This window comes from Pecten maximus, chromosome 16, assembly GCF_902652985.1.
Source record: "Pecten maximus chromosome 16, xPecMax1.1, whole genome shotgun sequence".
Lineage (NCBI taxonomy): Eukaryota > Metazoa > Mollusca > Bivalvia > Pectinida > Pectinidae > Pecten > Pecten maximus.
Genome location: NC_047030.1, coordinates 34,104,464 through 34,116,929, shown reverse-complemented (window position 1 = coordinate 34,116,929; position 12,466 = coordinate 34,104,464). Strand labels below are relative to the sequence as shown.

At 41.1% G+C, this 12,466-nt stretch overlaps 2 protein-coding genes across 2 annotated transcripts; one reads left to right on the top strand and one right to left on the bottom strand.

Annotated features, from left to right (window-relative positions):
- The first annotated feature begins 628 nt into the window (after window positions 1-628).
- Window positions 629-3,142, top strand: LOC117344786 (mucin-5AC-like). The gene has a single exon (XM_033907611.1). It carries the CDS (start codon window positions 629-631, stop codon window positions 3,140-3,142), a length of 2,514 nt encoding a protein of 837 aa, XP_033763502.1.
- Window positions 3,143-9,575: 6,433 nt separating this feature from the next.
- On the bottom strand, window positions 9,576-12,044 carry LOC117344785 (proteoglycan 4-like). The gene is made up of 2 exons (XM_033907610.1): window positions 11,930-12,044; window positions 9,576-11,038 (listed from the first exon to the last, which is right to left on the bottom strand). Exons 1-2 carry the CDS (start codon window positions 12,042-12,044, stop codon window positions 9,576-9,578), a joined length of 1,578 nt encoding a protein of 525 aa, XP_033763501.1.
- Between the last annotated feature and the right edge of the window lie 422 nt (window positions 12,045-12,466).

Sequence of the window (12,466 nt, the reverse complement as noted above, 5' to 3'; positions counted from 1 at the left end):
ACAAGCCCTCCACTTCTGGGTTGTGAGTTCGAAACCTACGTGGGGCAGTTGCCTGGTACTGACCGTAGGTCGGTGGTTTTTCTCCGGATACTCCGGCTTTCCTCCACCTCCAAAACCTGGCACGTCCTTAAATGACCCTGGCTGTTAATAGGACGTTAAACAAACCAAACAAACCGAACCTAATACGTTTAATTTCCCTTAACTATACCCATAAGCTATAGTTTAACTATTCTAAAATGATTAACACCTGCGACTTTTCGGAATTTAGTCCTACCCTTTCAAGCGTCTAAGAAACTCATGATCAGATGTCAACACTGCCAGGCAGTCATGGCGACTTCCAGGCCTACAGGAAAATCGAGATTTCAGAGATTCTTATAGTGTTTAAGCGATTATATTATGTAATAAAGCAAGTATATCATGGGTGTCTATACAATATTTCAGAATAATTGACACGAGGTACTGGTAATCGAATCAAAAGCCGAGTGCAATAGAACATCGATCAATTACCAGTATATTTGTATATGAAATGACGTAAAAGATATCATAACAGAGAGATATATCGACCAATGTCCGTTTATTTCTTTTTACAGTGGCTACTACAACAACCGATCAGCCTACGACTACGACAATGCCGTCCACATCTTCAACTGAAACGCCGTCCACATCTTCAACTGAAATGTCGTCATCATCAACGACAATGCCATCATCATCAACGACAATGCCATCATCGTCAACGACAATGCCTACATCTACTACTTCAATGCCATCATCGTCAACGACAATTCCTACATCAACTACTTCAATGCCATCATCGTCAACGACAATGCCTACATCTACTACTTCAATGCCAACATCGTCAACGACAATGCCATCATCGTCAACGACAATGCCTACATCTACTACTTCAATGTCATCATCGTCAACGACAATGCCTACATCTACTACTTCAATGCCATCATCGTCAACGACAATGTCATCATCGTCAACGACAATGCCTACATCTACTACTTCAATGCCATCATCGTCAACGACAATGCCGACATCTACTACTTCAATGCCTACATCTACTACTTCAATGCCTACATCTACTACTTCAATGCCATCATCGTCAACGACAATGCCGACATCTACTACTTCAATGCCATCATCATCAACGACAATGCCATCATCTACTACTTCAATGCCATCATCGTCAACGACAATGCCGACATCTACTACTTCAATGCCTACATCTACTACTTCAATGCCTACATCTACTACTTCAATGCCATCATCGTCAACGACAATGCCTACATCTACTACTTCAATGCCATCATCGTCAACGACAATGTCATCATCCTCAACGACAATGCCTACATCTACTACTTCAATGCCTACATCTACTACTTCAATGCCATCATCGTCAACGACAATGCCGACATCTACTACTTCAATGCCTACATCTACTACTTCAATGCCATCATCGTCAACGACAATGCCGACATCTACTACTTCAATGCCGACATCTACTACTTCAATGCCATCATCGTCAACGACAATGCCTACATCTACTACTTCAATGCCATCATCGTCAACTACAATGCCTACATCTACTACTTCAATGCCATCATCGTCAACGACAATGCCTACATCTACTACTTCAATGCCATCATCGTCAACGACAATGCCGACATCTACTACTTCAATGCCTACATCATCAACTACAATGCCGACATCATCAACTACAATGTCATCATCGTCAACGACAATGCCTACATCTACTACCTCAATGCCGACATCTACTACTTCAATGCCATCATCGTCAACGACAATGCCATCATCGTCAACTACAATGCCCTACATCTACTACCTCAATGCCGACATCTACTACTTCAATGCCATCATCGTCAACGACAATGCCATCATCGTCAACTACAATGCCCTCATCGTCAACGACAATGCCTACATCTACTACTTCAATGCCATCATCGTCAACGACAATGTCATCATCGTCAACGACAATGCCTACATCTACCACTTCAATGCCATCATCGTCAACGACAATGCCGACATCTACTACTTCAATGTCATCATCGTCAACGACAATGCCTACATCTACTACTTCAATGCCATCATCGTCCTAACTACAATGCCGACATCTAACTACTTCAATGCCTACATCTACTACTTCAATGCCATCATCGTCAACTACAATGCCGACAGTCTACTACTTCAATGCCACATCTACTACTTCAATGCCATCATCGTCAACGACAATGCCTACATCTACTACTTCAAAGCCATCATCGTCAACGACAATGCCATCATCTACTACTTCAATGCCATCATCGTCAACGACAATGCCTACATCTACTACTTCAATGCCATACATCGTCAACGACAATGCCTCATCTACTACTTCAATGCCATCATCGCACGACAATGCTATCTCACATCCTTATCTACTTCAATGCCATCATCGTCAACGACAATGCCTACATCTACTACTTCAATGCCATCATCGTCTACGACAATGCCATCATCTACTACTTCAATGCCATCATCGTCTACGACAATGCCATCATCGTCAACGACAATGCCATCATCTACTACTTCAATGCCATCATCGTCAACGACAATGCCTACATCTACTACTTCAATGCCATCATCTACTACAATGCCATCATCTACTACTTCAATGCCATCATCATCTACTACAATGTCATCATCGTCAACGACAATGCCTATATCTACTACTTCAATGCCATCATCGTCAACGACAATGCCATCATCGTCAACGACAATGCCTACATCTACTACTTCAATGCCATCGTCAACATGCCGACATCACACGACAATGCCATCATCGTCAACGACAATGCCTACATCTAACTCAATGCCACATCTACACAATGACTCATCAAGTCGTCAACGACAATGCCTACATCTACTACTTCAATGCCATCATCGTCAACGACAATGCCACATCTACTACTTCAATGCCATCATCGTCAACGACAATGCTCACTTCAATGTCAATCGAAAACAATGCCTACATCTACTACTTCAATGCCATCATCGTCACACAATTATCTTGTCAACGACAATGCCTACATCATCACAACTTCAATGCCATCATCGTCAAGCAATGCCGACCATCTAACTACTTCAATGCCAACATCATCAACTACAATGCCATCATCGTCAACGACAATGCCATCATCGTCAACGACAATGCCTACATCTACTACTTCAATGCCAACATCTACTACTTCAATGCCAACATCATCAACTACAATGCCAACATCGTCAACGACAATGCCATCATCGTCAACGACAATGCCTACATCTACTACTTCAATGCCATCATCGTCAACGACAATGCCGACATTCTACTAATCAATCCACTATGTCATCATCGTCAACTACAATGCTCATCTACATACTTCAAGCCTATCGTCACGACAATGCCATCATCGTCAACGACAATGTCATCATCGTCAACGACAATGCCATCATCTACTACTTCAATGTCATCATCATCAACTACAATGCCATCATCGTCAACGACAGTGTCATCATCATCTACTTCAATGCCTACATCTACTACTACAATGCCTACATCATCAACTACAATGCCAACATCTACTACTTCAATGCCGACATCTACTACTTCAATGCCGACATCATCTACTACAATGCCGACATCTACTTCAATGCCGACATCTACTACAATGCCGACATCATCTACTACAATGCCAACATCTACTACTTCAATGCCGACATCATCAACTACAATGCCATCATCATCATCTACTACAATGTCATCATCATCAACTACAATGCCGACATCATCAACTACAATGCCGACATCATCTACTAAAATATCATCATCATCATCTACTACAATGCCGACATCATCAACTACAATGCCGACATCATCTACTACAATGTCATCATCATCATCTACAATGTCATCTACATCATCAACTACAATGCCGACTTCTTCTACTACAATGCCGACATCATCTACTACAATGTCATCATCGTCTACAACAATGTCATCATCACCTACTACAATACCGCCTACAACTTCTACTACAATACCGCCTACAACTTCTACTACAACGCCGCCTACAACTTCTACAACAACGCCATCTACAACTTCTACTACAATACCGCCTACAACTTCTACTACAATACCGCCTACAACTTCTACTACAATACCGCCTACAACTTCTACAACGCCACCTACAACTTCTACTACAACGCCACCTGCAACTTCTACTACAACGCCTCCTACAACTACTACAGTCCCAGAAACAACAACCACTAGCATTCCTCTTACCACTACGCCTTTGATACCTCCCACCGTCCGCCTGGTAGGCGGTTTCTCCGCCTCTTCTGGGCGTGTGGAGGTGATCCACAATGACACGTGGGGGACGGTGTGTGATGACGGCTGGGACAACAATGATGCCGGGGTTGTCTGTCAGATGCTGGGATATAAGTAAGTATTGTATTAAATTGAAATAAATATGACAAACTAAAATAAATCTGAAAAAATTATGTAAGTCATGCAAGTTTAAATAAATCTGATATATATAAAATAAAATATTGTTTAAATAATTAGGAAAATTTAAAGAAATTTAAGAAATGAAAATATTCCAATATATTTGAATAGATCTTGTTATTTTAAAATAAATCTGATTAATTGTTATAAATATCGACAACAGTATTTTGATGATTATCAATTAATTGCGATAAATAAAAATAACAATGTATTGTTTTAATCGCCAGATCGTGACGATTTTCTTTTGTTTTAAACGGTGACAAGGCTGTAATGTTATTTCCTGTTGTCCTTTACTTTAGTTCTGGTACCGCCATTCAACATGCCGTTTTCGGAGAAGGGAATGGCACCGTATGGATGTCTGACGTCAACTGTACGGGATCCGAGTCATATATACAAAACTGTAGCTTCAGCGGCTGGGGGTCTTCGTGCAGCCATAGTCAAGACGCGGGGGCGATTTGCTTCGACGAAACTGGTAAATAATTCATCGTAGAAATGTACATTCAAAATAAACTGGACTAAGAATATGTTATAATATTTTACTATAAAATAACTTGTAAAATTGTACACCACGTATGTCATGATCAATAAAGTTTCTTTCTTATAGAATCCTAATACATCTATTTTTATGCGAGACAGTATGCAAATTATGTACGCTTTCAAATGATATTTGGATGGATGTTTTTCCATAAATGTACTTAATTATAAATGCTAAAAGTCACATTGGGCATTCACAATTCAAATCATTGAATGGATGCAAAGATATTGGCAAAGAGTAATTATTGAAAAAAAATCATTAAAATATATCATCAGAAGGAGGCAGTAATACGTAGGCAAAACACTTGTTAACTGAATACCTAACACATCCCCACCTCGATTCATCACTTCGTCTAATCAGTCATAGAAAGGATAGAATCCCTCTTTCCTCATGATTGGTATCTTTCTTTTCTATGCTTCCAAGATTGTCTGTATATGACTGTTCCAGCTATTTGAGGTAATATATTTGTTGTGTTATAAAGCTTTTGAAAGATCTAAAAGGACAGCAGTTTGAAAACTCAACGCTATTCTGGAAAACCAATGATCAAGATGAAAATTATACTGTCAGCATGAATAGTATGTTAAATATCACGCCAATGATCGGGATTAAAAACAATTCGTTAATAATTTTATAGCATACCGTGAATTAAAAAAAAAACAACATAATGATCCTCGTGGCATCGTAAATACCCAAACTATCAATAAATAAACATGGTAATTGAGGCAAGTAGTGGTCATGTGATTGGTTGGAGATGACCGGGACAGTGTAGCGGTGTTGTGATTGATTGACAGTAATCAGGACAGTAGTGGTGATGTGATTGGTTGAAGTTGATCGAGACAGTGCAGCGGTGCTGTGATTGGTTGACAGTAATTGAAACAGTAGTGATGTGATTGGTTGAATTTGATCGAGACAGTGTAGCGGTGCTGTGATTGGTTGACAGTAATTGAAACAGTAGTGATGTGATTGGTTGAATTTGATCGAGACAGTGTAGCGGTGTGTGATTGGTTGACTGTAATCAGGAGAGTAGTGGTGATGTGATTGGTTGAAGTTGATCGAGACAGTTTAGCGGTGTGTGATTGGTTGACTGTAATCAGGAGAGTAGTAGTGATGTGATTGGTTGAATTTGATCGAGACAGTGTAGCGGTGTTGTGATTGGTTGACTGTAATCGGGACAGTAGTGGTCATCTGATTGGTTGAAGGTTTCCGATTATATTTCATATTTACGGCTACAGTTTGAAAATTGGAGTACTTTCAGTACTTTGATTTATTTTACAGGTACAAGCGACTTTGCAGTTCGTCTCGGGGACTCGGACCGGGTTGAAGTCTACCACAGTGGTCAGTGGGGGTACGTCGGAGGAAAATGCTGGGGCGATGACGATGCTAACGTCGCCTGTGTCATGCTTGACTTCAAGTACGTAAATAATCGCCATTAGGGAGATATTTTTTAAATCATTTTAGGATAAATTCTAACATTATACTAATATTGAAGCTAAACTAATGAAAAAATCTTATACACTATATCTGGTTGATAGAACCAAAGGCCAAGAAAATACATGCTATTCTTGTTTAATCCCATATTTATAATAACCCATATCTATAATAACCAATATTTAAAAGAAAATTATCCAAAACCTAATCAAAATAATCCAATACAGTAAAATAAGATTACCACTAAATAAGATCACCGCTAAAATAGTATTAACACGATCGCTAAAATAATAAAAGCACCGAAATAAAATTACCGCTAAAATAAGATTATCGCTAAAATTATATTATCACTGAAATAAAATCACCTCTAAAATAAGATTATCACTGACATAAAATTAAAGATGAAATAAAACTATCGCTAAAATATGATACTTACTGAAATAAAATTACAGATAAAATGAAATTATCGCTAAATATATAAGTTTACAGTAATTCTTTAATATAAAATCAAAATTAGAATAAGTCAAATTGAAGACCCTAAACATTATCTTTTTTTTTTTTTGTTTTGGTTAAAGCTCTGGGACCGCTCACACAGTTGATCATTTTCACGGACAGAACAACCGTCAACAGCCAACATGGATGGACAACCTACAGTGCGCGGGTACGGAATCCTCTCTCGTCAACTGTCAGTTTGATGGATGGGGAGTAATGGTGTCAGGGTACAACAGTTCGTACCAGAAAGCGGGAGCGGTGACCTGTTCAAACACGCCCGACCTTAGTTCTGATGCAACAAATCCGAAATTCAGTTACAGTTTAGCAATTTTAAACCTGGTCATTTTCATTATGCACTTTTGGTCATTTGGCAATGTTTCAGTAAAAAAAATATTATTCTAATTATTGAACGTAGATAAGATAGACCAATCTTCCTCGAATCTAAATTTGAAAACTATGATAGTTCTACTAAAGGAAACTTACCTGACCCGTGGTTGTTCTCGGTTACGGAGAATTCCAGCTTCTCGTGAACAGCTACTGATGGGATTGGAGTTTTGGAATTACGTCACGTGTTTTATCTGATCAAAGTCATGTGATAACAGGCTGACATCTCGGGGATTCCCGGAAAATCTCGAAACATTAAGTATGTCCGACTAATTGGTTGGTCTGAAGAACTGTTTTGATTGTAACAAAGGTCATAGAGGTTGTGATAATTTAATAGAGAAAACGTGGCCAAAATGGTCACGTGACATACATGGTATATACCTGTTAAATGTCCTTTGGGGAAAGAGGAACCTCAGACTATGCAACACCAATAGCCGCCAAAGTGCTTGATACCTGATAATGAATTCATGTGTACATTTTTGTATGGTTAATATGCACAGGAGACTGTTAATTCCACATCTGTGCGCTCATTGCCTTCCTTGTTGCCTTATTTATTATTCAAAACTGTGAACAATACCAAGTCACTTTCAAAATAATATATGTTATTATTATTATCATTTTTTTGTAAATATTTTTTAGGCATTAGAAATTAATTCTATAAATTGCATAATTTGTACCGTACGATGACGCAACATCGCGTTGTGTTTATTTTAGCTTGTTTATTTGAAATGTATTGTGTTACAATAAACAAATTGATATTGTATTATTTATTATCATGTGAAGTATCATGCATAGCAAATACCTGTCTATAAAGGCCGCCTGTATGCAATAAAACCTGTCTATAAAAGTCACCTTTATGTAACAGACACTTGTCTACGGGAGTTGTCTGAATCAACAAAACCTGTCTATAAAACCCGCCTTAGGTAACAAAAGTCTGTCTATAGTGGTTGTCTGTATGCAACAAAATCTGTCTATAGCGGTCGACTGTAACGCAACCTGATTATAAAGGTCGTCTGTATGTAAAGAAAACCTTTATATAGCGGTCATCTGAAAGAAAACCTGTCTATAAATGTCGTAAGTAACAAAGCCTGTCTATAGGGGTCGACTGTAACACAAAATATCTATAAAGTTCGTCTGTATGTAACGAAAACCTTTCTATAGCAGCCGACTTAACAAAACCCGTCTATACAAGTCGTCTGTATGTAACAAAGCCTATAGTGGTCGACTGTATGTAACAAAACCTGTCTATAAAGGTCATCTGTATTTCACGATCTATGTCATTACCTTGAAATCACCTGTATGTCACGAAAACCTGCCTTTAAAGGCCAACAGTTTTAAAAGACCGTCTGTTTTAGTTCCCTATGCACCAAACTTGTATATAAAGGTCACCTGTCTATAGAGGCCGTTTCTCTCTGCTCTCTTGAAAGGCCATTATAGACAGGTTTGTCTGTATATTTCATTGAATTATCACAAATATAACCCATAATAAATATACTATGAATTAGATACATATTTGATATTAATTTGTGTATGATATATCGCTTTAATAATCCATTATACAGTAAGAATCATATCGAGGAAAATAATGTATGTAAATAATATAATTGTATGTAAATAATATAAGTGTATGTAAATAATATAAGTGTATGTAAATGATATGTGTAGTTGTATGTAAATAATAAGAATAAAACAAGGAGTAAAACATGCTCTGAGTGGTTTTGTCGTTTTTGATTATTCTGATACAATGGCTGTTGGTTGACTTGTGATATTTGCCTGTATCAGCGCTGTAACTCATAATGTGTTCTGTGCTCTAGGGGTGTTGTGCGGGATTGTTGGGAGGGACTGCAGGTGGGTGTTGTGAGGTGATGTGGGTGGGGTGTTGGGAGATGTTGTGGGAAGGTGTTGTGAGGTGTTGTGGGTAGGTGTTGTGAGGTGTTGAGGGTGGGTGTTGTGATGTGTTGTGGGTGGGTGTTGTGAGGTGTTGTTGGTAGGTGTTGGGAGATGTTGTGGGTGGGTGTTGTGAGGTGTTGTGGGTGGGTGTTGTGAGGTGTTGGGGTGGGTGTTGTGAGGTGTTGTGGGTGGGTGTTGTGAGGTGTTGTGGGTGGGTGTTGTGAGGTGTTGTGGGTGGGTGTTGTGAGGTGTTGTGGGTGGGTGTTGTGAAATGTTGTGGGTGGGTGTTGTGAGGTGTTACGGGTGGGTGTTTTGAGGTGTTGTGGGTGGGTGTTGTGAGGTGTTGTGGGAAGGTGTTGTGAGGTGTTGTGGGTGGGTGTTGTGAGGTGTTGAGGGTGGGTGTTGTGATGTGTTGTGGGTGGGTGTTGTGAGGTGTTGTGGGTGGGTGTTGTGATGTGTTGTTGGTAGGTGTTGTGATATGTTGTGGGTAGGTGTTGTGAGGTGTTGTAGATTGTTTTTTGGAGGTGTTGTGGGTGGGTGTTGGGAGATGTTGTGGGGTGGGTGTTGTGGGTGTTTGTGGGTTGGAGTGTTGTGCCGTGTGTGGTGGGTGTTGTGCGTTTGTTTCCCGGGTTGGTGTTGTGCGGTTTTTGTGGGTTGGGTGTTGGCAGTGTTGATGGGTTTGGGTTGTTGTGCTGTGTTTGTGGGTGGTGTTGTGCGGTGTTTGTGTGGGGGTGTTGTGCGTGTGTTGTTGGTCGGTGTTTGTCGCTGTTGTGGGTAGGTGTTGTGAGGTGTTGTAGATTGTTTTTTGGAGGTGTTGTGGGTGGGTGTTGTGAGGTGTTGTGGATTGGTTTTTGTAGGTGTTACGGGTGTGTTAAGAGGTGTTACGGGTTGGTGTTGTGGGTGGGGTGTTGGGAGATGTTGTTTGTGGATGTTGGGATGGGTTGTGGGTGTGTGGTTCGGAGTGTGATGGTGTTTTTTGTGGGTGGGTGTTTGAGTGTGTGGTGGGTTTGGTTTTGTGGTGTTGTTGGTGTGGTTGGTTTTGTGGGTGTTGTGTAGGTGTTGTAAGTTTGGTTGGTTTAGGTGTTTGGTTGTTTTTGTTTGTTTTAGGGTGTTGTTGGGTTTGTGGTTGTTGAGATTGGTTGGGTGTTTGGGGTTTGTGGGTTTGTGTTGGGTGGGTGTTTGGGTGGGGTGGGGGTGTTGGGGGTGTGGTGTGTTGGGGTGTTGGGCTGGTGTGGTGGTGTTGGAATGTGTGTGGGTTGGGTTTGGAGGTGTTGTGGGTGGGTGTTGTGGGTGTTGTGGGTGGGTGTTGTGAGGTGTTGTGGTGGGTGTGTGGGTTGTTTGTGGTGGTTGGTGTTGTACGGTGTTGTGTGGTAGGTGTTGGTGTGTTTTTGGGTGTTGTGGGTGGGTGTTGAGGTGTTTGGTTGGTTTTGGGTGTTGGGTTGGTGTTGGTGTTGGGTTGGTGTTGGGTTGGGGTTGGGTGGGTGTTGTGGTGTTGTGGGGGGTTGTGGGTGGGTGTTGCGAGGTGTTGTGGTTTTGGTGTTGGGGTTCGGGGTTTGGTTGTGAGGTGGTTGGGGTTTGTTGTGATGTGTAGGTGGGTTGGTGTTGTGGAGTGTTGGGTAGGTGTTTGGATGTTGTGTGGGTTTGGGTTGTGGTGTTTTGTGGTGTGGTAGTTGGGTGTGTTTGGGTGGTTGTGTTGAGGTTTTGTGGTGGGTTTTTGGTGTTTTGGGTGGTTTGTGAGGTTGTGTTTGTTTTTGTAGTTTCTTGTTTAAGGGGTTATTGGTGTTGTTGGGTGTGGTGTGTTTTGTGGAGTGGGTGTTGTGGGTGGTGTTTGTGGGTTGTTTTTGGAGGTGTTGGTTTTTTATTGTTATTTTTTTTTTTCGGTTTTGGGGTTTGTAGGTGTTTGGGGTGTTTTTGTTTGTGTTTGTGAGTGTTGTGGGTGGGTTTTTGGTTTGTGGTGTGTTTAGTTATTTGTTGTTTTGGTTTTTTTGTTGTTTTTGAGGTTTTGTTTTTTGGTTTTTTGTTTCTTGGTTTGGTAGTTGTGGGTGAGGTGTTGTGGGGTGTTGTGAGGTGTTGTGGGTGGGTGTTGTTGGTGGTGTTGTGAGGTGTTGTGGGTTGGTGTGTTGTGGGTGTTGTGGTGGTGTGGTAGGTGGGTGTGAGTGTTGTGGTGGGTGTGTTTTTGGAGGTGTTGTGGGTAGGTGTTGTGGGGTGTTGTGAGGTGGGTGTTGTGAGGTGTTGTTGGTGGGTGTTGTGAGGTGTTGTGGGTGGGTGTTGTGGGGTGTTGTGGGTGGGTGTTGTGGGGTGTTGTGGGTGGGTGTTGTGGGGTGTTGTGAGGTGGGTGTTGTGAGGTGTTGTTGGTGGGTGTTGCGAGGTGTTGTGGGTGGGTGTTGCGGGTGTTGTGGGTGGGTGTTGTGGGGTGTTGTGAGGTGTTGTGGGTGTGTTGTTGGTGGGTGTTGTGAGGTGTTGTTGGTAGGTGTTGTGAGATGTTGTGGGTAGGTGTTGTGAGGTGTTGTGGCTGGGTGTTGCGAGGTGTTGTGGGTTTGCGTTGGGAGTGGTAGTGTGTGTGTGTGTTTGGAGTGGTTGCGATTGGCTGTTCTGAGGTGAGTGGTTGTAAATTGATTAAATGCCATCCGGTCTTGTGCTGTTGTCCTCACGCTTCTTGACACGATACTCTAGTGCCCCTTGTATGATAGATGCCTTTAATTTACCGGTACACAATGACAAGCGGGCCATCGTTGTTGTAAGATAGTAGGAGCGGAAGTAATCCATCTCCGGGAGGAAACTCTATCATCCAAGTGAGGAGTATAACAAAATTTAATCATGCACATGCCAATTGCCCTACCTAGGGTTCAAGGCCATTCAAAACCTTATTAAAGACATAAAGATGTTATTTCGATTAAAAAAAAATACAAATTGACATCCAACATTAACGCTTTTTGAAATAGAAAATTATTTATATTTTCTATGCATGTTTTTTTTTCATTAACCGGGGTGGTTGGTTCGAACTAAACCAAGGGAAGTTTAAGTTTCTCATGGCATGTAATACCACGGATCAGCTTTGCTGTTATTGTCGTGTCCTTGGGTAAGACGTTTTACGCCAAATACATGCAACGGGTCTGCCGTTCGTCGTTCATATAGGTAGCTACCAGCTACTACAAGGAAACCCCACTTCAGGACGATCCAGGTTGCTC